General features: G+C 41.4%; 1 protein-coding gene across 1 annotated transcript in view; it reads right to left on the reverse strand.

Annotated features, from left to right (window-relative positions):
* The window catches only part of COL6A5 (collagen type VI alpha 5 chain), a 149,301-nt gene that overhangs the window by 37,697 nt on the left and 84,544 nt on the right, over positions 1-27,060 (reverse strand). The window contains 16 exon segments of the mRNA XM_004781727.3: positions 1,217-1,876; positions 2,420-2,504; positions 5,106-5,590; positions 7,623-7,634; positions 11,054-11,090; positions 11,209-11,244; positions 13,634-13,696; positions 14,976-15,038; positions 16,438-16,473; positions 16,594-16,644; positions 18,108-18,170; positions 19,727-19,789; positions 20,843-20,905; positions 22,397-22,459; positions 22,945-22,980; positions 26,999-27,052. Coding sequence (XP_004781784.2) covers positions 1,217-1,876; positions 2,420-2,504; positions 5,106-5,590; positions 7,623-7,634; positions 11,054-11,090; positions 11,209-11,244; positions 13,634-13,696; positions 14,976-15,038; positions 16,438-16,473; positions 16,594-16,644; positions 18,108-18,170; positions 19,727-19,789; positions 20,843-20,905; positions 22,397-22,459; positions 22,945-22,980; positions 26,999-27,052 — 1,870 coding nt within the window.

Here is a 27,060-nt window from a genome sequence, read left to right on the forward strand (position 1 = left end):
ATATAATGGCATATCTTACAATTGATTAAATTAAAGGTGGAGCTTTCTCTGCAATGGAGAGTGAAAGCTCAAGATACTGTCACCATGGTGCTGTTGAGATTCCTTAAATACCAGGGCAACTTTGGAATTTAAAGGGTGGTGGGATTGGTTCCAAAAGAACCTACATCTAAACCTGGTAGAGTCCCATAAAGAATGGGTGCAGCCCTGATTCTGTAGGATGCCCTAGAGGCAGTGTTTCTCAGTTTCAGTGCTATTGACAATTTGGGCTGCAGCTTTTGTTTGTTTGTTTGTTTGTTTGTTTAGCAACATCGTTGGTCTCTACATACGAGATACTAGTATCCTCTCTCTTGGTTGTGACCCCCCCTCAAAAAAAAATCTCCAGACATTTCCAAAATTTGGGGGGACAAAATCATCCCCAGTCAAGAACCACTGCTCTAGAGATTTTCTCAATTCATTTGTGGGGAAGGTATTTTTATTCTTAATCCTTTGGAGACTGACACTTGTGGTTTCTATCTTGTTACATGAGAGCGAGTATACTGTTCATACACTTGAATGCTGTGGTAATGTCAAATTGCCTTAAAAGTTTGTGGATGCTTATTCTCAATGTCTGTATTTCTCTCTTGCAGATCAGTTTGGGGATATTACCCAACCAATGGGTGACATTTCGTAGTGCACCAGCCTCGAGCCTTCCTACTCAGTGTCATTGGACCAGAAGCATTGACATCACTGGGGAGACTATTAGAAATGCAGACCCTCCACCCTATACATACTGAACCAGGACAACATTCCGATATGATCTGTATGCTTATGCTCTTTGGGAACAGCATAGGACTGTGCCATCTTTAAACCTTCTCCAGGGTGTGCCACGGTTGAAAAAAACTAGGTGAAATAGGGCAAACCTTTATGTAAACACTCATCGAAGGACTGCTGAAACTTCTTTAGGTCACACAGGTGTGGCTCCAGAGACCTCCAGTCACTCTGTACTGGTAGTGCTGAGATTTTGTGTAATAGACCTTCTATCATGAAAGAGGTCTCATCACATTATGGTCAAGGTAAAAACAAAGTAGAAGCAGGAGGGGTCCCGCCCCATCCCCGTCTCACCATCTAATTCGTATATTTGGCTTAGCTATAGATTCAAAGATGTGTTAAGCTATGAATAATACTAACAAACACTAAATTTAACAGAACAAAGAAGAAAAACAAAATTATGACTTACGTCTGACTGAATAAACAAATGGCTTTAGAAACTTCGTAATATAATCCAGATCTGGTTTATGAATTCTCCCAAGCTGTATCAGATGGTGATCAAGTGGGTAGCTGGCTAACTCCTCCATGTCTTCCTTATATGCAGAGCCCAGGGAAATCACAAATATGACATAGCCTTGGCACTTGGCCCTCAGAGCCACCCTCTTTAACAATTCCTTTCTCTCATGATATTCTCCAACTGAGATAACAAAAATGACCTTGTGTTTTCTTAAGTTTGGTGTTTGTGGGAAGAGGTTCTCCACAGCCCACAGTAGGGTATGGCCAATGGTAGCTTCTCCTTTAAGCTGCTGGAGGGAAGACTGGATGTGCCTCTTCATTAGGACTCCACTGTTATAAGTTGTAAATCCAAACTCTGCTTTTACCACAGCCTTCTTTCTCCTAGAATTATCCCAAGGAGAATAGCTCAATAGGGCAATCCTATCACCAAAGTCTGAGATTCCAGGGTCTGAGGCAATGTTGAAGTTGTCAATCATGGAGCTCATCAAGGTTTTTCACAGCATTAACTCATCATTTGCTATAGTCTGAGGATTGTCTAAGAGGAAGGCTGCATCCATGTATGAATTTTCAGGTAAAAAAATCTCTTTGATGCAAGCATTTGGAAAACATTTATCTGAAAACAGAGAGACTAATGATTGGTTCAATGTCTACACAACAAGACACTGTTGTTTAAGATCTTTTTCAAGTGATTCAGTGACTGATTACCAAGTATTATTAACTTGATTAGTACCTCTTTAATCTCACATTATTTAAGTCAATGAAGAATTTTCAATGTCCCAATATTTCTGTGGCTGCCAGAAGGCAATTTGGGAAGGTTTTTTTGAAAGCAGATGTAGATAACATATATGATTGAAGTCTGGAGGTCATGCGTAAACTCATTTAGAAAATATTTTCAATATTTTAGAGGTTTTTGATACACGCACTACCAAACTGTCCCCAAAGAAAAACCACAACAATTGGGATAGTATTCTAAACAAATTTTCACATTCTGGAAGCTCTAAATATTACAGAGATTGAAACCCTGATGTATGGTATTGGAAGACTAGGAAACTGAAAATAGAATCTATATTCAAAGCCAGAAAGATCTGATAAGTCAGACTTAATAACTTACCCAGTAGGCATTTGTTTCTGCACAATAAATTCTCAAGAGTCTTACCGTAGCAAAGAGTACAACGTTGAAATTTTTCTAATGACTCATTTGGAGAAACTGGGATCACCTGAAATGTTCCAGTGTCATCAAACTGTAATGAAAAACAAGTATATGCTTATTTGATCATTTTCTTTAACCATTATCAGGAAGCCATTGTGTGCTTACTTTAAGGATTAGTTTGAAAAACCCCTAACTAATTACCATTATCTTGCATTATAGTCTTTTCTATTCAGTACATCTCTCTTTCTTTCTCTCTCTCTCTCCTTCTCTCTCCTTCTCTCTCTCTCTCTCTCTCTCTCATATACACACCCCCACACATCATCCCCCTTTTATTCTAAACAACACAAAGAAGTATGTAAGGGAGGTATCAGCATCTTTCTTTTATGGCAAATAAACAAACAAACAAACAAAAAACATCAAATTTACCCACCAGGACAAGAATTAAAATCTCACACTTATTTCCAATTCTGAAATTTATCACTGAATCTTACATGCTGCTGCTGCTGCTCTTCTTCTTCTTCTTCTTCTTATTTGGTTATTTTTTTAAGTACCCCATGTGGGGCTCAAACTCACAACCCCAGGATCAAGAGTCTCATTTTCTACCGACTAAACCAGAGAGGCACCCCTATATACTTCTGATTATGTACCAGCCGATTATGTACCGCACATCAGCTTCTGAAGTTGGATCCTAAAGAAATTTTACCTACATACAAGTTTCCTTTGGCCTCTTTAAACAGTGATCCCAACTATTTCCAATAACATTACTTAGAAGAAAGTACATCTTTCAGATGTTAAGTGGACTTCCTCAATCACAAATTCTCATTTAGAAGTTTATTTCCAAAGATAGTAGACAAATAACATTGTCTAATCAAAATTCTTGGTAGTACATGGCCTGATTTCATCTGTTTTTTTTTCTTGCTTTTCTTGCCTTAATATTTACTGAAATGGGCAATATATGGCATTCATTCATTCATTCTCTAATTCACTTATTCATTCGATGAGTCAATAGCTATCTATTGGACATTTACTCTGTTTGAGGCACCAGGAAGGCAGATACTTTTGTTACAATGAAAGAAACCCATCATTCTTAGGTGGTGATGAGGTATCTTTCAATCACAAGAATACTCATGTTTTTTCCTTTTTCTCCTTGGGATAGTAAAGGGTTAGAAAAGCCACACCTTGTTTTACTGCAAAGTGTTGAGTGAGCTTTTGAAAATGTTTATAATTGTTCCAGTCTTATAATCAGAAAGTTTTTACCACATTCCTTACTATTTCTTTTGTGAACTTTGTGAACTTGCTTGTCCCCCATGGAAAGACTAAAGGCTGCCTTGGTAAATCAAGGAATAAACCATATTATCTTCATTCATTAATTCATTCATTCATCCAACAAATCCTGACTAAATGTTGATAATGTTATAGGTGGTATTCTAGGAACTGGGGACACAGAAATGAACAAAGCAGATGAAATCTCTACCTTATAGTCTAGTGCAGCAGGGACACATACCATAAAATAACAAGTAAAATAAGTAAGTAATCTAGTATGCTGGGAGATAATCATTTTTAATAGAGAAAACTTTGACTTCCTAAAATCCTTTCTGTCAGTTTCTATTGTGACTCTCCCTGGGGCTCCTATTCCCAAAAACTACTTGGATGTGTCATGAACAGATTAATTCTCTTTGAGTTAAAGAGTGCTTCTTTTTCTTTTTAAAGTAGAAATATAGGTATTTGTGTATATATCTAGACTTATAACCTCTTGGAAGACACCATGGCTTCACCAGGAGCATGTAGTTCATGGACAATCTGAATATATTTAAAAACAGTAGAACAGTAGATGGAGAAATTCTTCAGTTTTGGGGGGAGAGGCAGAAACATAGATTCTCATAAGTATCTGTTGATCCAAACCTCTCTTGGGTTCATAAATTCATTTTAATTAAATGTTTTACACAACATTAGGGTTCAGAGAGCACATAAACCTCATCTGTCATAAGTTAAGACCAGCTAGTCAATGAGATACCGCAAGCAGATGACAGATGTGAGAAACACCTGATCTGCAGGGGGCTGGTAGAGCCCCAAACTCATGGTCCCTTCTGTCAGACACACCTTAGTTGGAATTCTGATTTAACTATTTATTAGTTGCACAAAATTGGAGAAGTCCCTCAAACTGGACCTCAGTTTCTTCATTTTTATTTTTATTTTTTATTTTATTTATTTATTTTTTTAAAGATTCTATTTATTTATTTGACAGAGAGAAATCACAAGTAGATGGAGAGGCAGGCAGAGAGAGAGGGAAGCAGGCTCGCTGCTGAGCAGAGAGCCCGATGCGGGACTTGATTCCAGGACCCCGAGATCATGACCCGAGCTGAAGGCAGCGGCTTAACCCACTGAGCCACCCAGGCGCCCAGTTTCTTCATTTTTAAATGGAGATAACAACAACATTCACTTCAGAGGACTGTGAGCATGTAGGTAAAGTTCTAGGGACAGTGCCTGGTGCATAGCGGGAACTGAGCAAGTGTGGCCGCCTTCATTTCTGACTACTGTTGTTATCAGACACCGGATTTCATGGATCCTGGCAACAATACAGCTGGGGAAATTGCAGAAAAAGACAGACCCTCTATCCCACCTCCAACCCTATTTCCCGCTATCCCCGTCTTACCACGTGATACAGGCAGAAGTTGCCAAGGGAAGTTCTTACCTCAAAAGCCTCAAGGAAAGTCCTTTCATTAAAAGCAAAGACTGCCGGGCTGATATCTAGGGCATTGAACTCCATGGTGGCCGTGATGATGGATGACTGACTGGCCACTTGCCCGTTGCTGAAAAACACAGCGACCTTCCTCACATTGGCTCCTGCATGTGTCCGCTTGAAAACGTTCCGGGCCACAAACCTCATTGCATTACCAATGTCTCGGGCTTCTGTGGGGGTTCGATATTTCAGCTGGGAAATAAGCTGGAGGAGCTGCTTCTTGTTACGGTAGTCCGACCCACGGATGAGGTAGCTGGTGCCTGAATCATATGAAACTACAACAACTCTGGCTCCCACGGGGCAGTTACTTTCCCTAATGTTAAGGCCTTCAACAATGGATTTGATGACTTCCCTCATTTCATCAAATCTCTGTTTGGAGATGTCGTAGGACTGGTCCAGGGCAAATACCAGCTCTGTTGGGTACACTGGGCACCTTTCTGCAAACATGAAAAGCAGAAGTATGAAGTCATTTTGCTGATCAGAGGCCCTTCCCGTGCCTTTCCCTCCAGGGCTGAGGCTGGTTCACACACCACGGGCTAGGGAGATGAGGGGTTGCCTCCAGCTCCAGCAGTAGAGGGACGCACAAGTAACTCGTTGTTCCCATGAAAGTGTTATATGAGTCTAGAGCATCCATATGTGGTGGTATGAACACTCAGACTTCATAGCCTGCAATCAGCCTGCTATTTATAAAGAAATTGATGGGAGTGTCTGGGCTCATTGAAGAGTTCTGAATCCTGATCATGGTGATGGTTACATGAATCTATGCATGTGTTGAAAGGGAACTCACACAAAAAAATGAGTTTTACTGTAAGTAAATTTTTAAAAATATGAATAAAAGGAAACGATAGCTTTGAGGGTTTTTTGAAAGTTTACTGTCTACAAAAATCATCAGACATGATCTACTAATGACTATAGTCAGTTGGAAGATTTTCATCCACTTAGGCAACAAATATTCACTCAGTAGCATGCTGGCTGACATACCAGGTGACATACACCAAGATACATGCAAAGATGACCAAAATTCAAGCCTGCCCTCAAGGACTCTTTCCTGGAGAGGATTGCCCCATGGAAAGGTACAGAGTGACTACTATTCTTGATGAGCATTTGGAGGACAAAGAGGCTGTTTCCCAAGAGGGGGGTTCTCAGGGCCCTCATGGAAGTCAGCTTTTAAATGAAAGCAAGGATGGCTGGACCCCAGCAGGCTTGCAATGAGCTGTTATAAAAATGGGACTGTCTGTAATTTCCAACTCAATGCTAATATTCTTCTGATGATTGGACTTTGGGAATATGATAGGGAATCTGCACTATGTATCAAACCAAACTGTTCAAAGTGCTATTAAATTCTCAACATAGGAAAAGAAAAAGCAGTTATCTAAAAAACCAACACCCTCATCTATATAGGCTGCTCTACTATCCTCAATCTGGCTAAGTCCCCAAGCACATTGGACTCTAAATAACCCACACACCAACCCACTGTTCTCAGCAATAGGATGGGAGAGGAAAGGTTGATCTAGAGATGTCTTGAGTCAAGGAATTTTCAGTGAAGAAAAAAATATCAAAGCCAATAATGAATAATAAAATATGAAAAATTAAGTATTCTTCCCTTCTTAGCCCTAATACTAAAAACTATTAAAGAAGTGGTAGGCAAGCATCAAGACTGACCTATTGTCACAGATTCTCCTAGAAAGCAGAACCAGTTTCTGTTTATTTTTATTGTCTTCTTTTCCTAGGGCCCAGCAGGGTATCTGATAAATTTAATTCAAATCCATGAAATTTTATTGGGTGCTTACATGTGTAAGTTTTTTGGGTTTTTTTGTTTGTTTGTTTGTTTTTCAGAATTAAAGCTCATGATGCCAAATTTGGCGATAAGCTCAAACTTTTGGAGTAAGTCCCTATGGGTCTACTTCAGAAGACTTCTGGAAGTCCAGGAGTTCTTCACCTTGATATAACTGCTTCAGCAACAATGGAGTCCAAGGGATCTATGGTGCCCTGGGACACCCACTGCAGTCCAGGCCCCAGGAAGATCATCCATAGCAAGGTCAGGTGTACAAGACGTGGGCACTTGGTGAAATGAAAGATGTGTGTGGGTCAGAGACAGGAAAGGAAATATCACCGGTCCAAGAAGTCAGTGTCCACAGGGTCAGCAACAAAGCAAAAGAATGTGGTCATTCAAAGCCCCGTCCCTGAGTTCCCCAGTAACACGACCTCCTCTGTGAAGAGACTGAACTGTGAACAGAGACAAGACCTAGAAAGCACAATAGTGTGAAGGGGATTGGGGCTGGGTGTCACCATCTCACAATCAGGTAGAAACATGACATTGACAACTATAGCCATAATCACAATATAGAAGTGTCTGCATAGAAGGAAGAAGTCCTTTTTCCCATGTGGCTGAGAGTTTCTCTTAAATGGGCCTTGTCAGAATGCAGTTAATTACTTCAACAAGAATCACAGTACAGTAAGAATACTCACCTTTCCAGCAAGCTATAAAAACAGAGAGAGAGAAGAATTGGTTATATTTTTGGCACAGACTAAAAATAATCCCCTAGAACAAAATTTCAGCAAACCTTAATATTTTGTTTGACTCTACTTACAGATGAGGCTAATTCCTATATTATAGGAAGCCAAGGTTGGAGGCCTGAGGAACATGTACACAGAATTTCACTAATGGGGAACTTTCCTGACCTTTTCTCCTTGTCAGCCATGGCCAGCAGTTTTCAGCACAATCTCAATGGAAATTTGAAACACTGATCACTTGTCCTTGAAGTAGAATAGATGAGCCTCTGATTAAAAGGCTAGATATCTCAAATTCAATTTGTTTTGTCTCTCTTCCTATAGCCTGGAGCGTCATTCAGCAAGGCAAGGCTAAAATATGAGGGCTTATTTTCTTCCCAGATGAATCCCTTGGGAACCTCTCTTGTCCTGCAGAAATGTGGGGATTTCCCAATAACCTTGGTCTTTGTTTAAAAATACAGCTGCTGCATTTGATGCTCTCTGTATCTAGGGAGAGTTGGGAAAGCCCCAAAGGATTTCTCCTGAGCAAAACAGCATCTGGTTTTTCTAAGTGATTTACTCTATGAGTTGGGGACCAATCTGAGGGAGATGTTGGTAAATCTTTAGAAAGCAATGGCCTGACAATTTGCTTGCTAATGTTTCTCAATTCTTAAAAAGCAAATGAGTCCCTTCGATATAGTAAGATTTTATCAGCACTGGGAACAACCTAGCTTCCACCCTGCTATCCCACAGCTCATGCTCTCTCATGTCACCCCTATTAACACCTTTGAACTGTCTTAATCCTGTGGCTGCTGAGGTGCTAACTGCCAAAAGACGGGACTCAGAACCCACAGCCTCCTCTGCATCTCAAGGCCTGCCATGGATCCCTTTTGCTCTGAGAATCTCCATTTGCTTACCGGCAACCTGCTGTGAGTATGGAAACACGGGCTTTGGAGTCAGATGCACCTGTCCAGGTTTGAGTGTGACAAAGCTGCTTGACTTCGGGGAAACCACTAGATCTCTTTTCACGTGTTTATTTTTCCTAAAACACTTCTTTACTTATGTCCCTAATTCTAATCATTTGGGCCCTCCTATTTTATTTGCAACTGGTGGACGAGCTGTTAAGGTGGGCCAGTCAGGGATTTGATCATGCACCCGACTACCTACTTGGGTTATTGTTCACGTGTTGATAGTCTTTGGGGCTGACATTAGGAGACTAACTGTCTCAACCTGTGATAATGACCGATGTTTTATGGTTAATTGTTTTGTTTCAGGATGTCTTGCAAAGGTCACTTCTACAGAGCCTGCTAGACAGGATGCTACTGTGGCCCTATCTAAGCTGTAAAATAAGATACTAACTCCTAACACAATCACCAGCATTCTGCATTCCCCTTAGCCCCCCTATTTTGGGTGGGGTCCCAGTCACCATCTCAGGATCTGGGTGTGTTGCAGGACTGGGGTGTTACAGGACTGAGGAACAGATGTGGTAGACCAGGAGGCCTTGCAGGAGTCCAACCCCCAGGGCCTCCATGATGTCACCTATAAAGCCAGGCCCTCTGAATTAGCTCTAAAAACCTATCACCCAAATGGCATCTTGGTTCTGCATTCTGGAGGTCCATGCTCCTCGGTCAGCACTGTTTGGTTACAGAACCCACAGTCCCCTGGCCCTCTAATTTCCCGGCTAACTTCTTTCATTCAGTGTTGGAAAACTGTCCTCAAGTCTCTAACCCTTCACAGCCTGGTATTTACCTCCTGCCCTGCTTCCTTCTCCTTTGTTCTTCCTTGGGAAGATATCTGTTCATTTCCTGAGACCAACTCCCCTCCCTACAACAGCTCTCCCTCTGTCCTCCTCCTGGAGCCCAGGCCCTGGTTCTCACTTCCTCTGGGTACTGGACAGCCTTTCTACTTCTCAAGGAACATCTTCCACAGGGGTCCCTTCATTTGAATGTTCTCTTCCTTGGCCTTTTCCTGCTTCTTTTCAAACTACGACATTTGCGGAACTTCCCCATCTCTGCAATGCCATTTGTTGTACTTTGGCCCCACTCTTTCTGCTAAGATGTCTTCCTGGATTCATCCTTTGGGTTTTTGTTTCTTTCTCTGTAGTTTTACATCCTTAGGACCTCACCCATCCCTGTGGCCTCAAGGACCACAAGTATGTGAGTGACTTCAACACTGGAGTCCCCTTACTCGATCCGTACCTTTATGACAGTCTGTTTATTTAGCTGCCTGGAGATCACTTCATTTAGGGCTCACACAATGTCCCCCCACCTCTAAAATGTTTAAAGTCATCCTATTTTCCCACTAAGCAAGTTTCCCTTCACAGTTCCTCCTGCCTTCTCATCCACAGTGATACTAAGCCTCTCCCGCTCTGGCCTTGTACTTATTTCAAACTTGTTTTTCTTTTTATTCTTTCCTCACCCCATACTTGCAATGACTACATTTTTATCCAGTTCCTTCAGTAAAGTCTCTCCAATTCTCCCATCTTAAATTCTTCTGACAGTGATCATATAAGCATCATTGTAAGTCAACATGGAAGCAAGAAAAAAGATCACTTAAAATTCTACCACTCTAACAAAGTAAGTGGCTACATTTTTCTACTTTTGCTTTGACAGCTTGTTTCTGTGTAAATATTTACCTATATGTAAAAATAATGAGGATCCAATTTAATCTTCTGCTTTTTAATGACAATATTATTCATATTCTGATAGAGTCTTCAAAAAAACCAGTATCTGCTTAGTATTTGATCAGAAGATGATGTACCATAACCCAATTATTTTCTAAGTGCAAATAATCTAAAGGTATATTCATTTTGCTCTAATGAATAGTATTTCGACAAGCATATTTGCCTATCATTTTTTTTTATTTCCTTAGGATAAATTGTTAGAGATGAGATCACTGGTCTTTTTCTACCTCATTTCCCCTTCTTCCTAACCAAAGACACTATATTTGTTGACTCCTGCTTTATTCCTCTGCTCAAAATATTCTCTTGCCACTCCCTCATTACTTCCCCATAACTAGATTCAAGTACCCCATCCAAAGAGACTTTATTACTAAGTAACTAACTGACTAAACACAAATCTCCATGTTCATCCTTTGAACACCAGGCCCTTGCAGACCTTTGTACAACATCATGTGAGCTAATTTACATACCATTTAAGTTGTATTTGTTTCCCACAAGCACATTTTCTCTCCTATATGAATTACACTTCTTAAGGCTTTTACTTATACCCCTTCCTGTCACACCTTTGATGTAAGCTCTTCCTACAGCAAGTACTCAGGACAAAGCTGTTGCAGAGGGCACATGCCACCAGTGGATTCAGCTTACTGATTCTGCATACCCACACCACACTCATCCTAAGTGCCCTCACCAATCCATAGACTCCCTTGTCCCATGAAACACAGATACTCACGACTATGGTCCCTCAAGAACTGGATCAGATCACATTGCTGTAAATAAAAAAAAAGAGAAAGAGAACAGAAACATGAGCACAGGGACCTATAAGTGGCCATATTTATTGGTCAGTGGACTGGTTAGGTTTTCACTTGTGAATAAGAAGATACATACGGAATATACAGGCTTCCCTGCCATGCCTTTCATGCCCTAGGAAAACAAAACAGAGCAAGTTATTGGGATGTGATCTGGAGTCTTTAGTGACAAAGCAAGAGTAAAGAAAAAATACCTCATTCTTAAAAATACAGCTGGCAGAGAATGGTTAAAGTATTCCAGAACTGGTAGATTACAGTGCTATTTCCCCACTTAAATCAATAGTGTAAATTTCTTTGTTTCAGTATTGGATCAGTTAAGCTAATGTCTGCCCAGAGTGAACTGAATTGCTTTTCAAGGTGAGAAGTAAAGAAATAAAAGTATTTCTTAAAGATGTTTGTACTAAGGATATAACACTTAGAAGGTACTTCTCATGAGAAAACTTGAAATGTAAACCGCAAGCTTCCCAAAGCATGCCACAGGGAGAGGAATTTGTTGAGAATTCATAGGTACAGATGTATTATGAATCAAGGAATTTAAAATGCAAGGTGGTAACATACAACCTCTACATTTGTGAAAGAACCAGAAATAATTACGTAGCAAAATGGGCATTATACAAAAGAAGAGCTTTACACAAAGAGTAAGTTCATAAATGTTAAGAGGTCATAAACAAAGGAGTACATGTAATTGGCTGAAATGAATCAAGGAAGCTTCCTAAAAAATAAATAAGTAAATAAATAAACAAATAAAGAAAGGTAATATTTTCTTCACAGCTTGAACTTTTCTCCCCTTATTACTTCCTTTTCTCAGGATCAGGCTTCTTCTTTGCAGCAGTTCTTAACATGTTCAATGCACACAGATCTCTTGGGGAACTGTTGAATGCTAGTATGCTGGCTCCAGAAAATGCTATTACAGGCTCACATTTGTACAATTTCATTGGCCTCAGAAGCTCAACCAGGGATGTCTGTGTAAGACCCCTGTTCTAAATGACAACTGGGTCATCCGTCTCTCTATCCAACCACCCATCCATCCATTCAATAAACAGTTACATGTCTGTTGAATGCTGAGGTAGCCCATTCTGTGGTGCTGGTGTTATCCAGAAATGTTGTCGCATCCATAATTGTACCCACTGGGAGCACAGATTCTTCCTACTAGAATCAGGAAATTACATATCTGATTGAGAGAGGCAGAGTCTCATCCTTCCTTTCATAGGTTATGGCGGAAGACAGAAAAGAATGCATTGATTTAAAACAGAGAGAAGAACAGTTTTGGGCTAATAAATAGAGGAGGCAGCCCACATCTTACAGAGGATCAGAGCTCCAGAGCACCTGTCCTAAAGAACCAAGTTAGAAGAGAACTTCAAGTTCTTAAGCAAAGGCTGAGGATTGAGAGCCCAAGACAAAGAAGCTGATCTAATTTGAGCAGACCAGCAGACCCAAGATGGAGAAGTCACATTCTGGTAGAGCAGCAAGCCCGAGACAGTGAAACCAGGCTCTAGTGGACCAGCAGGACCAAGTACAAGGCTGGGAAGATGCACGATCCCCACATAGATCTCCAGAATCTGAAAAGGAAATCAATTCAGACCAGATCAGCATGGCTCAGAGATTAAGTCTCACCCAGGGGACTACATATTCACCAGCTCTTTAACATGAAAGAAAGAAAAAAAAGATGTATTAGAGAACCCTTAATAGCCAGTTGACTCTCATTCTATTGTCATCCACAAAATATCCGTGCTTTTGTTTTCTCTCTAAGGTCCCAAGTTGAAGAACTCCAGGTAGTCACAAAACACTCAGGGTGCACAGAACAAGATGGACTATCTCTCTGCTCTATACACAATGCTTCCTACACCTCTACACAAACCCAGGTGCTGGCAACTTTTAGCTCTTACCTAACTATGCTCATCAGGGGATAGAGATGTGTAAATAAATCATTATGATAACAGGAGAGGCACTGAAATAGAGATATGGATGTTTCATCACTGGGAGATGGGCCTGACTCTGCCGGGGAATGCTCCCAGAGGTGACATTTTTCTTGCAGTGGAATCATAGTAGGAAGCTGCGGTTATAATTCCCGATGTCTCTGGAGTCTACATTTTGAAGATGGGGAGGCAACGGCAGTGACTGGGGAAACTATCAACTTGTCTTGCATGCTAAACTTTACCAGGAGACCTTTATGGAGCTTCCTTCCATATTCCCATTCCTACTTTAAAACTATAGTAAAAAAAAAAATAACAGTAATAGCTAATATTTGCACTGAACTTTATCAGTCACAAAGAGTGCTCATATTTGAGAATCTGGTCCTCACTCCTACCCTTTGAGGTGGTAGGACAGGATCTGTTGTCCCATTTTAGAAGAAAACTGAGAGAGCAGGTTGACCAGCCCAATGGCACACAGCTAGGAAGAAGCAGAACTTGGACTGGAACCAGTGCTCTGACTTGAAAACTGTGCCCCTCCGGGGAACATCCTAAAAACGAGCACAGGCTACTGAGTTCTAGCGGTGTACTTACTCTCTGTCCAGGAGGGCCCGGGGGTCCTGGAGGTCCCTGTTCACCTTTCAGGCCTACAGTGAGCTGCAGATAAGAACATGCTTTAGTTTCCACACTGTTTATATCCATGGAAACCACCTCAGTTTTAATGATACTTTCTACTTCAAAAACACTTTTTTAAAGATTTTATTTATTTAGAGAGTGCATGATCTGGGGGAGGGGCAAAGGGAGAGGAAGAGTGAGAATCTCAAGCAGACTCAGGGCTGAGCACAAGCCTGATGTGAGGCTTGAACCCATGACCTGAGATTATGAGCTGAAATTATGAACTGATTATGAATGAAATCAGGAGTCAGACACTTAACCTACTGAGCCACCCAAGCATCCCTTCCCAAAAAAAAAAAAAAAAAAAAAAAAATGTCTTTAAAGAAAGCAACTATTAATTCAAGTCAAGTAAATTCCTTACTTATAATGTAAATAGCCATTCTTAACCATTGTAAAACCTCCCTTTTCCTCTTAGCCTCTCCATTTAGTGATATACTTTGCTCTGGCACTGGCTGTGCAATTGATCTGAATTAGTCATAAACTAGAATTGGTGCTAAAAAAAAAAAAAAGCAAATATACTAGAGCACACAGAGATCTAATTAAAAATTTCCTATCTGCAAAGGATCCAATACAAAAAATAATTCTCCACATACATAAGAGGACACGGGTGGGCTGTGTCACTCCCATACTTCAAGGTGATGGATATGGACGCTAATGAAATTTATCCAGAAAATATCTGTTGAATTGCATCTCTTTCATGCTGATAATGATCACTGATATTACACTCCCGCTTCAAAGTAAAAAGATGCTTGTCTCAGCATTTTGTTTTTTAAAAAATCTGTAATATTTTACTCTACACTTGGCTAATTAGAAGATCTCAACAGCCTTCTTTAAAATGAATGCCTGAGATGACCTTGGTCATGGGTGGTAGAATTGTCAGAAAACTCTGAGGGACACAGTGGGAAGATGTCAGCTGCATTTCTGCTCAGGGTTAATATTCTGGACTTTAATATATGCCTTAGAAAATATTGGAAGGCACTGACATTTCTTGGAACAGCCAGTTATCAATCTATAAATCTTTAAAATAGTTCAGATTCATGGAACCATAGAATTTTAGAGCTGAAAGTGATCTTTGGTGTCAAGTTCAAGTCTCATGTTACAGAAATAGAGACTCTGAAAAGGTGTGGTAAAGGTCACACAGCCTGGGAATGGCATTTCAGATGCCCCTGGGTTAGATCAATAATCCACATTTATTATTACACATAAAAGCCAGGGTCTTCCAAAGAAACATTTATTATTTCTGGAATTATAAGCCACTTACTGTTAATCCCCTAAATCCTTTGGGTCCAGGGCCCCCAGGAATTCCACGATCACCGACAGCACCCTAAAGATTCAGATATATGGAATCAATATATTAAAATATTTGCTATTAAAGAATAAAAGTAATTCTCTCTAATACTTAATTGACCTTATAACTATACTGTATCTTAAACATTAAATGTCACCTTCTCCTGTTGCTTGGAACTCAGTCATTGATAAACTTAATTATTCTCCAAACTATTTTTAATTTTCTAAGAATACAAATATTTATGCAATAATTATCAAGGCAATGTCTACCCAATCATTTTTTAAAACATCTAAAGGAAAAAATGCTTGAAAATCCAGGAAAACATATGGAGTATTAACTATAGAAAACACTAAATAATTAATTACTTCCTAAATTCTTGAATCATTTCTGAAAAAGCTGAAGGTTAAAAAAAAATTTACTCTGACCTTGGTAGGAAATGAATTTTAGTACCTATTTATCAAAAAACTAATTTCATGTTTATCCCTAAACTGAAATATGCTAACTTTCTCCTTTTATCAGTAAATTAGAAAATTGGTCTTCTACAAAGAGAACTCTTGTCCTAACACTTATTTATATACTTCTCTCTTGCACTCTTCTCTAGTTAAGGAAAGAATTTCTTCTGGCACTTCAACCATTCAAAGCACTTTTAAGAAGATTCAAAAACTGGCTGCTTTTCTGTAGTTGATTTGATTTGATTGGACTTCAATTTCTTGTAATCAATATTTTGTATTTTAATTTGAGGACCAACTATTGGGAGACACTCTTCTGAACAGGACACTTGAAAGAAAGAAATCAATCTATCTATCTCAATCCAGAATTCCAGTGTATAAGAACAACATAACAGGAGCTGCTCAGATGGAAATGGAAGGTGTGCCTGGTGACAGAACGCAGAGGTTCTGTCCTCTCCAGATTTGTCCTAGAGTTCAATCTGGGAGGCAATGAGGAATTCTGGAAACTGTTCAGGAGAGGAACATGTATATGTCACACTGGGGAAGACACCAAGTGAGAGCAGTGTTTGGGACTAACTGAAGCAGGGAGAAGGTGGAAATAGAGACCATGAGAAGAATGTTGCCACCTTCCAGGCAATGGGAAGCAAAGGCCACAATGACAAAGAACAAACAGCAATAGCTGAAGCCAAGAGTTTGAAATGAGTTTCTCCAGGCAGAGAAATCAAGAGGACAGAAGGACTAGACTTGAGAGCAGGTCTAGAGGTAGAGTTTCAAGACCAGGGACATCAGACAATGAAGGACAGGAGAGTCTTTTCCAGTTTAAAGATCCATAGGAGTTAAGTATCATCCTTTATTCATGAAGCCCTGGAAAAACAACTGTCCTGCTTTTTTGCTTTTTGGTTTTTTTTTTTTTTTTTTTTAACCTTAATTCTCAAGTAGAAAGTTAAGATCATGGTAGTTTCAAAACAAGGTCATGTGCACAGTACCTTTTGACCCATATCTCCAGGGAATCCTCTTGGGCCCTACAATTCGCAGAAGAGAACATAATGGATCAACAGGCCACTCCTGTAGTACGATCATTTCTTCTTATATTATTTAGGTTTGTTTCATCAGTTAAAGAAATAATTACTTTCCATATTTACCTTTACTCCTTTTCGTCCCATTTGACCATAGCCTGGGATGCCGTAATCCCCCTGTGAACATACCAGTTCATTTTACTCTCTCAAAAGTGAAATTTAATTGCAATCTATACTGGTAGCAGGAGATAAGCACTAGGGACTTGCAGGTAGAGGGGGCCTTATCAGTGATCTTGTGCTCTGGGTACATGAGCATTGCTGGCTTTTCCTCACTTCTTGTTATGTGCCCTGGTACTTTGGCCAGCTCCGCTCTGCAAACATTGTAGGAAACAGAGGGAAGACCGGTCAGGACCAAGGGAGTCAGTGACATTTACTTGCCTGGAATATTAGGAGCTGATTGAAAGGAAGGACATGGCTGAGGGATTTCCCCAAAGCAAAATTGCTAACGGCTGATAAACATATGAAAAACTGTCCTCCTCACCAGTAACCAAAGAAATGCAATCTGAAACAGTAAGGAGATGCTATTTTTCGTTAACAAAATTGGTAAAGATCAAAAAAAGAAAATGACAAAACCCACTGTGGGTGTGGGTGCCCTGAAGCATGCATTCTCCTACATAACACATGAGGGCGTATATCATTTGAATATTCCTGAGGCCACTGTGAGAAAGAGTTCAAAGCCTCACTTAAATAGGCATATATTCTTTGAACCAGTTATGCTACTTCTAGAAATTTCTACATAGAAATTATGATTTTTGCCCCCAAATTTAGTTAGATACAAGAATGTTCATTGCTGTGCTGTTTATGACAGTAAAAAATGAAAACAAGTCAGGTATTTAATAGCAAGAGATTGGCCAAATGAACTAAGGTATATACATTCAGTGGAATATTTTGAAGCTATTAAAAGTAATGTAATGACATGGAAATATGCTCATGATATATTGGTATGAGGGGAAAATTGAGCAATTTGGGGGGTTATCTCTAGGATGTTAATATATATTTCAAAATAGTGAGATGATGGGTAATTTTTCTTCCCTATTTACCATCTCTTATGCTTGGTAAATTTTCTACAGTTTCTACATGTAACATTTATAATAAACATCATTTTCGAAAAGAAAGGAAAAAATGTCTCCTATATTGGCTGCTCCTATATTGGCTGCTCCTATATTGGACAGAGACGCTGGTATGTCCAGAGCTACTAGAACAACTGGTTCATTCTTGGGCTCTACTCCCCTCTTCTTGTTGTTGCCCTAGAGTTTTGCAAGACAGGGAGAGACGTGGGTAGCCATGCATCTATATGACTGTATCGGTTGTGAAAATATTGAAATGTCCGGCTGTGACTTACCCATTATCCTCTCTGTGTGCCCCTTTTCCCTCTAGCTGTTTCCCCTTGCTTTAACAGACAGACTAGCTATAGAATGAGAGCTGCAGAGGTTGGGAGTATGTCCCCTGCATCTTCCCAGGAGGCCCTAAAATATCTTTCAATACCCCAGGTGCTTAGGCTGATGGCATCAGTCCCCTTGTCTTTACCACAGAACTGAGCACTTGGAGTAGTGGAAAGGTAAGGGTCCTAAATGTCATACCTGTCTTCCTCTCTGTCCGACTTGCCCCATTGGCCCTGGATCTCCAAGAATTCCAGGTTCTCCCTAGTGAGTGAGACAAGAAGAGCTTCAGATCAGTAAAATCAAACCCAGCTGCTACCACAGGAAGTTGCGAAGGGAGACTCGAGCCTCTCAGGGAGGGTTCAACAAGGAGATGGGGTGTAGGAAACCAGTGACAATGTGTCCAGTGGAGAGTAGGAAACAGCAGCACAGCCCAAGGCCGTGTGCAAGCACTGCTTTCCCCATGTGATACAAGGACGGAAGGAGGAGGCAAAGCGTGGAAGATCTACTCCAGGGCAAGTCGATTCATTGGCTGATGTGTTTGCCCATCCAACACGTATTTACTCTCCTGGAAAATAAACTGTCGAACAAGATAGATGTGGTCCTGCCCTCGCCAACAATAGTGTGGTTGGGAAGAGAGATGATTAGACAGGCAGCTATAAACTCAGGGGCCCGTGGCAGCCAAGAAGAAGGGCCTCTGAATTGGGTTTGGTGGGGCCAGGGAAGAGGGCTGGCTGAAGGGAAGGAGCAGGGGCATGGGGCTTGAAAGCTGAGTTAGGTAAGCCAGAAGAAGGATTCGGGAGGAGAGAGGATGGTCTGGGTGGAGGGAAGCCATTGATGAGAAGCCTGGGCAGGCAGGCAGGAGGGAGAAGAGCTCTGAAACCTCAGAACTAAACAGCGTCAGAGGGCCTTCTTTTTTTTTTTTTAAGATGTTTATCATAGTTTTATTTATTTTTTAATTTTTTAAATTTATTTTCAGCGTAACAGTATTCATTGTTTTTGCACCACACCCAGTGCTCCATGCAATCCGTGTCCTCTCCAATACCCACCACCTGGTACCCCAACCTCCCACCCCCTGCCCCTTCAAAACCCTCAGATTGTTTTTCAGAGTCCATAGTCTCTCATGGTTCACCTCCCCTTCCAAGGGCCTTCTAAACTACATTAGAGTTTGGATTCTCCAAAGAGCCACACGGAGGTTAAGACAGGCTGCATAATTTATGGGGCTCAGTGCACAACAAAATCATAGGCCCCATCCTCAAATACGGAGACTTCCAAGATGGTGACAGCACAGCATTAAACCAAGCCTGGGGCCCTTCTGAGCTTGGCCCCTACTGTGACCACCCAGGTGCCAGGCCCAAGAAGTTGGCCCCAGAGCAGGGAGCCAATTGAGAGGTCTGAAACAGGGGAATGGGCTTCTAAATGGGCCTACAGTCTGCAGTCTGACAGTCTCCCACAGAGCCACATCAGAGATGGGTGAGTTAGAGAACCGTACGCACAGACAGATTTGAGTCTGGACACCCCTCAGCCCCCTGCTGGACTCCGTCATCACACACACTCATGCATTCAGGACACCAAGGAGGTGAGGAGAGTTTTTCAGAGTTGTTTCATGATGTATGAGATCACTGTGTCTCTCTAGTGAAACGGGAAGAGATAAGCAGTTAGAAATTCTTTGCTCAATGGAAGCTAAAGAATGTATCAGCAGAAAGCCAGTGGGTGGTTGATGGGGCCTGGATCATGTGAGGAATTAAAATGGAAATCCAGAAAAGAAGGGAGGTACTTTTTTTTCTCAGTATTTCACATCTTAAAGAGATAACACTTACTTTTTTCCCAGAAGGCCCAGGACTTCCGATGTTCCCTTTAGCTCCCACTGGCCCGGAAGAGCCCTGAATGAAATTGTGAGACACATATGTTGGCCCTGTAGCAATTCTTAGAAAACCCATTAGATTAGTTTTGCTTTTCTTCATGTCATTTCCAGCAGCTCCTTGATGCCTCCTTAACAAGAGACCCAGCCCGCCCAGCAGGGAGAGACAATCTGCCGCAAAGCAGGTGACTCAGGGTATGCTGCTGTGTAGAGGACCACAAGTCTTCCTCTGCGGGGATACCGCTGGTCCATATGGGGCCTTAGTGAAAAACAGAAAAGGTGCCCTTGACATGACAAATGTTAGTTCTAAGTGCAGCAGACTTGTTGTAATGTACTGATTGTGTGAGGACGAGATATTGTCATTTGCGTGCACTGTGCCATGCACACATCCAAAGAAGAATGTGTTTCAGTCCCAATCTGCAAATGGACGAAAGTGTCTTCCACAAACATGCTAGGACAGTAACTAGGCAAACACACATATTCCTAGCCTTCTGAGCTCCCACTATTGGAGCTGAAGAACTGAGCAGTTCCAAAACATTTTTCATAGGAATCCCTCACCATCCCAACTGTCATTACTCACTGTCAGAAACTCAGGGCCAAATAGATTGAGAGGGTGAATTCAAAGCTGAACTGAGAAATCAAATCAATTTGGGTAGCGAGGGATCTTTGTAGAGTAAATTTCAAATATCTACAATCAATGGAGAAACGCGCGGCACAGATCGATTTTTAAAATTTAGAAAAACCAGAATAGTGTACTGGGTTTCGAAATGTTCACAAGTCCACACAATTTGTCTTCTTGCAAATGCTTTCTTCAGGCTGACGCAGTGGGTCTGTACCTTCGCAGTAGAACCCCAGTGGCAGGAGAAAGAGGAGGGCTTAAGAGACGTGCAAGGAATCGGAGTTGTGCTAAGAGTCTGTCCCCAGTTTTTTGTCCCAAGTCTGTCCCAAGTTAATTGAAAAATAAAATACCCCATATATACATAATATAAAATAAACTACAGAAGATGATGTTTTTGAAGAAGGAAGAAATGGTGTTGCTGGAGGCCACTGACTCTACGGTTCCTGGGTCACTCACCTGTGGTCCTTTATGCCCCTCGCTTCCCTTCTCTCCTTTTCTGCCAGGAATTCCATCCAACCCCTTCGGTGGTCATAAATAAATAAATAAATAAATAAATAAATGAAACATGGTATAATGAAGCAGAGGAAATGTACTTTTGAAACATCCACAGAAAGGCACTGTTCCAACCCTTCAAGTAACCTTTTAATTCTGAGTTTAAGCATATCTTACAATAGGAATGGAAGGGAGGACCAGACTTAGTGGTACAGAACTTATCAAGGAATCTCTGCCTGGGTCCAAGACTGTCATCCCACTCTGACAGGGAGACATGGAAAGAAACCAAAGGGAGAAATAAAACCCTCAGAAGAAGGAAGTAAGAGGTAAACAACAGTTATATGGATTCTTTGCTGGGGCAGGTTACCTGGGCCAGAGCGCTCACCATCGATTTGTAAAATAGAGAACAAAGTTGTTTCAAGTTCCCACAAAAGGACATTTAGCAGAGGAACGTAAATACATTTTCAACTTCATTTGCCATCAAATACATGTGTACATACTATATTTACCACAGAATTCATGTCTAGATCTCTCACACAGAAGAAAAAACTAGAGGTGCTGGTCAACTGTGCCCTCCCCAAAGTGCCAGCTATAAAATGGCCCCAGCTGCCCAGTGCAAATGGTGGTTTGCACCCACTGGACTAGATGTGGTTCACTCCCTAAGTATCAAAGGGACCCTGGAGTAGCTGAGGTAATGTCACCTCTCTCCCTACAAGGCCTGGGGATAGATCAGGACTGATCCCATGGTTACTTAACCTAAAGGATTTTCTAACTGGTGGCTTGGTTTAGGAACCCCAGAACCCTCAAGAGAATACCAAATTCTGCCTTAATGTGAATCATATGAAACCTCCTAAAAGAAAAATGAACTTTTGAGAAGGCCTCAGATCTATGCACACCTTCCAGGCAAGTTCTGGCTTAAAGTGGGACCCATAAGGTAACTGAATACTCCTGTTTCCAAGGCCATTACCTAGGGATGAGCCCAAGCATCTTTCCAACATGGAAGGAAGACAGAGATGTCCAGACTCCAGTGCTCATATCAGTAATGATATCGCCAAGAAAAAATGGCTCATGTAAAGGTCTATCATTAATATTCTAAAAGGACACTCACCCTGTGTGAATTAGCTTTAGATGAGTTAAATAATAGTTTCCAATTCCTAACTTTCCTTCATGGGATCTGTGTGCAGGCCTTCCCTTAAGGAAAACCAATTTGTTGATTCTGATATTCATTACTAATATAATACTAAGGTCTTAATAATTCATTATTACTAACAAGCTGATAACAACAGTGTTGAACGCAAGAGCATCCATTTTCTCCGTTCAAAATAGGAGCAGGTTCGATGGAACAAAATCACTCTCCCATGATGGGAAATGTTGAATTCCAGAAACATGGTCCATGGAAGAAGGCGGGAGCAGAGTCAACATTTCTCAGTTATTTATTTTTATACAGAACTACCAACCCTCTTCCCATCAGGATAACCCAGCATTATTTATCAATATTTAGGAAATTCTTGAACACACCTGTGGGCCTTGTAATCCGTTGGTTCCCGGAAGGCCTTGAGGTCCACGATTTCCCGGCTCGCCCTGGTGAACAATTTTTCAGTGTTAACACTTTTTCCATACAGTTTCCATATACATTCTCTCTTTATACTATCTAGTACTATAATATATAGTACATGGGTACTATTGTGACTGAATCTTGGCTCACCCCTTACTTGGCCTAGGATTTTACTCTTTCCCATACTAAAAAATGAACACAAGATCTTTTCTGATTCTAGTAAAGAATGGCGCCCTTGTGCAGTCGATCTGCAGTGTGGGTGAAAAGCAGGCAAACAGACAGCAGGTCTTCTGGTCTAGGAGGTGTCTGTGAAGAGGGTTCTGCCTTAGGCCAGGCCTGTCCAGTTTCTGGCAGCTGAACTAGTGTTTCCCTCCATTGGTGGGGCCATGTCCCACGCTCTGCACTTCCTACAATGTCCTTGTCAAATGCTCATTCATTCCCAGGGCCATCTGCATATGAGGAACCTCCTTGAACTGTCTACCACGGAGGGCAGGAGGTAAAGGGTACTTACCGAGGCACCTGGGGGCCCCCGTTGGCCTTCCCTTCCCTGGAACAGAAAAGGCAAAGTGTTAGTGTTGTGTATGTATCCAGATGGAGCATGCTTTAGAGGCAGACCAGCCTGTTTGATTCCCTGACAGACATAAGTAATGAGTAGCTCACAGAAGTGGCTTCCCTGAGGCACTTCCCAAAGACAAGTTTTCACACTGGGCACTTCATTATAGACTAACATTTGGGGGATTGATTGAAAACCAATCTGAAAGTCATTACAGATCCAGCTCATCTAACTGCCTCTGACAATTATTCAGGAAGCTGTTTAGAGAATCAAATCATTCTGAAGAAGCTGTCTTCTATCTTCCCCTCTTCAACAAATCCCACAAAGTACTGTCTGCTAATCAGAGGCTTCCTACGTGAGGATAAGCTGTATCCTGTCCATCCCTCTGTCCGAGGCCCTGCATGTATCTCAGGGGAGAATAGAAATTGTTACATTCAACGCTTCTCATGGGCCCACTGAGGTCTGTTTTCATGGAATTCTGCAAGAAGGAAACGGCTGAGGGTCTGCTCAACTACATGGCGGTTCAATGGCACTGCCACACTCACCTGAGAAAGGGGCTGATCTCTGACGCTGGGAAATCTGCACTTAACCAGAAGCGAGCTCCAACGTTGCCAGCTCAGGCTCTCTAGTGGCTCCTTTGCCACACCCTGTCCTTTCCAGCGAGTGATCAACGCAGATGATTCAGACCCTAGATCCTAACTTCTTTCCCCCTAAACAGCAACAATAAAATCTGTTCCTTCACGGCCTCCTCACCTCTGCTCCTTTGAGCAAGCTGTGGAGCATCTCAACCATCAATTTGTGATAAGCAACTAACTATGACTACTTTAGGTACAAGACAAAGACTTCATCTTTTAAAATTTTTATTTAAATTCAACTAATTAACATATAATGGATTATTAGTTTCAGAGATAGAGGTCAGTTATTCACCCATCTTATATAACACCCAGTGCTCATTACATCATGTGTCCTCCTAAAGACTTTTAAAAAAGTCTATGAACTATTGAACACTACACCTGAAACTAATGATTTACTATATGTTGGCTAATTGAATTTAAATTAAAAAAAATCAATGATAATAATAATAATAAAATAAATTTAAAAATTCTATTCATGCATTCAGAAAGGTAGCCATGGAAATCATTTGAGAATCGGTTTTCTTTCAACTGCCTACCTTCTGGAGTTCCTTTGAATGAACTTCCTAACCAAGTATCATCTCTACCAGGTCGGCTGATGATTGGAATTCTTCCACTGGGGTTCTGCTTCCCCCACTCAGGGACTCTCCTATCAAAATGCAAATGCACTTTGGGAGAAGTTACCCATTGTACCTTGTCAGCTCTTTGTACCTTGATGTATGTAATAAAGCTCTTGACATACGAAAGCAGAGAAGAACTAGCAAAAGGCAGTTGAGGCCACTGTTACCCTGTGATGTCATAACTCCATTAAAAAGGGTAAAAGAGGCATAATACTCCATAGTGTATATGGACCACATCTTCCTTATCCCTTCGTCCATTATAGCAACATGGACGGGACTGGAAGAGATTATGCTGAGTGAAATAGGTCAAGCAGAGAGAGTCAATTATCATATGGTTTCACTTATTTGTGGAGCATAACAAATAACATGGAGGACATGGGGAGATGGAGAGGAGAAGGGAGTTGAGGGAAATTGGAAGGGGAGGTGAACCATGAGAGACTATGGACTCTGAAAAACAAACCTGAGGGTTTTGAAGGGGCGGGGGTGGGGGGAGGTTGGGGGAGCCTGGTGGTGGGTATTAAGGAGGGCATGTACTGCATGGAGCACTGGGTGTGGTACAAAAACAATGAATACTGTTACTCTGAAAAGAAATTTTTTTTAAAAAGGGTAAAAGAGCATTTATTCTGCATACAGACAATATTGCACAGTGGTTAGGGATGTGTCTTTAGAAGTCCGGCACTCTTGAGCTCAACACTGCCCTTTAAAGCCTGTGCGGTGCAGAATAACTGTGCAATACACCTTAGCCAGGGGTTTAGGACCCTGAACTCTGGAGTGAGATGGTCTGGGTTCAAACCCCAGTTCTGCTACTTGCTACTTATCCTGGTCTTGGGCAAGCTGCTCAAGGGTTCTTGATTATTCTCTTCTATAAAATGGATATAATAACAGTATCTATCTAGTAGGTTTTTTAGGAAGATTTAATATTTGAAAGTGATCTGATCAGGACCCGGTACAGAATAAATGCTAGAAGTACTACTATTTATAAGCTTTTGTGTGTGGCAGGCCAAAAACAAGGGGCCTGTAATGTTGTCGTTTCAAGTCGTCTGGTTCTCAGTACATCAGTCCACTGTTTTGGCAACAGCTGGCACAACTAACCCGCGTAAGGGTCTTCTATCACAGAGGAGGCAGTGTCCTACACGCTTGCTTGTGTTCTCCAAATCTATCTACTCAAGATCCTCTGACCCTCACAGAGAACTCTGGCCTTCACTGGAGAGCTGGGGGAAGAGTTCAGAAGAAAAGTGATTGCAAAGGTAGGAGCTTGGTGCGGAAGCCGGTGAAGATAGGAGAGGGATGCTGAGAGCCTCCTGTCTCTGAAGTGACTTCAAGTCATTGGCTGGTTTGTCCAAGTAGTAAACCCCCCAACCCCACTCCAGTATCTCTTTTTAAAAGGTGCCTGAATGATGGTGACAGTTACAAAGCTATCTCAAACTAAGAGTATTTTCTCTTAAACCAACAAAAATCCGTACGTATCTTTAAAATTTATCTCATGTAGTGTATCTTGCTGCTCTGCTGCTTCCTCTGGTTAATTTTAATTCTTGCATATGGAGAAGACAGGCAGAGTCCCAGAGAATTTTTACCAGAAGCATCAAGAAGCCTAAGCCATCTGACTAGATCTTATCCCTAAGAACTATGATTCAAGATAAACAAAGGCAAAAGGAATTAAAACACATTCCTCCACTATCTATTCCAGAGAGAAAGGCAATCAGCCACAGCCTTCAAGGTGATAAGACTCCAAGTCTGTAATAGAAAAAGAAGCCAACTATTTTCGGTTCCCTCTTGAACAAAGCTTAGGGTCAAATAGATCTAGGGTGCTGTACATTATTGTCTTTTCATACTCTCCATTCTGAGTGCAGGATAAAAGGGTTTCATTCTTTTAAGATTTTATTTATTTATTCATGAGAGACAGAGGGTGGGGGGAGGTGCAGAGGTCACGGGAGGAGCTGGCTCTCCACAGAACCTGGAGCCGGACCCCTGACTCGATCCCAGGACACCAGGATCACCACCTGAGCTGAAGGCAGACGCTTAAGTGACTGAGCCACCGAGGTGCCCAATAAAAGGTTTTCTAACACATTGGAAATGTCACCTCTCACTTCAGTAGTCCATAAAAAAAGTGATTTCTTGTTTGTTCTTAAAAAAGAAGGGGAAATCCCTGTTTTAGGCTTGGTATCACATGAGATGCTACAAAGTTGTCCTAGAATCTAGAGGTTGCCACAGGCTTGGCCCTAGTCACCAGTGTTTTTCAGGAATAATTTATCAGTGACTTTTCTTTCCCATTGGCAACACTTGAAGAGAAAGAGAGTATGTTTATCCAATTCATATTCTTAGAGAAGCTCAAAGATGCTAAGCTACTGGAGGAGGGCTTTCGTGTTAGAGGCACCGACTGTCTCCAAAGGTATTCTGAAGCTTCTGGAAGGCGGAAAGAGGAAGGCAGATTGTCACAGAAGTTCTCAACAAGGAGTGATTTTGTCCTCTGCCCTCACCACTACCCTCATCCCAGACATCTGGCAAAATCTGTAGACATTTTCTCTCTCACAACTTGGGGGGGGTGTGAGCTACTGACATCTAGTGGGTAGAAAACAGCGTTGCTCTGACACATCTTATAAAAGCACATCATAGCCCCGTATATCATCTGGCCCCAGATGACAATAGCACCGATGTATCAGCCCTGGGCCAGCCAACTCTGCACTGGCAAATATTGTGAATGCCTCTGTGGCGCCTTTGGGTGAAAAGGAGGGAAAATAAATGTTCGTAGAACATACTTACCCTATTTCCTCTGGAATTAGGACTGCCTGGTGTTCCTTTCTGTCCAGTTCTACCCTAGAAAT

This window comes from Mustela putorius, unplaced genomic scaffold (assembly GCF_011764305.1).
Source record: "Mustela putorius furo isolate JIRA1106 unplaced genomic scaffold, ASM1176430v1.1 tig00003834_pilon_pilon_pilon, whole genome shotgun sequence".
Taxonomy (NCBI): Eukaryota; Metazoa; Chordata; class Mammalia; order Carnivora; family Mustelidae; genus Mustela; species Mustela putorius.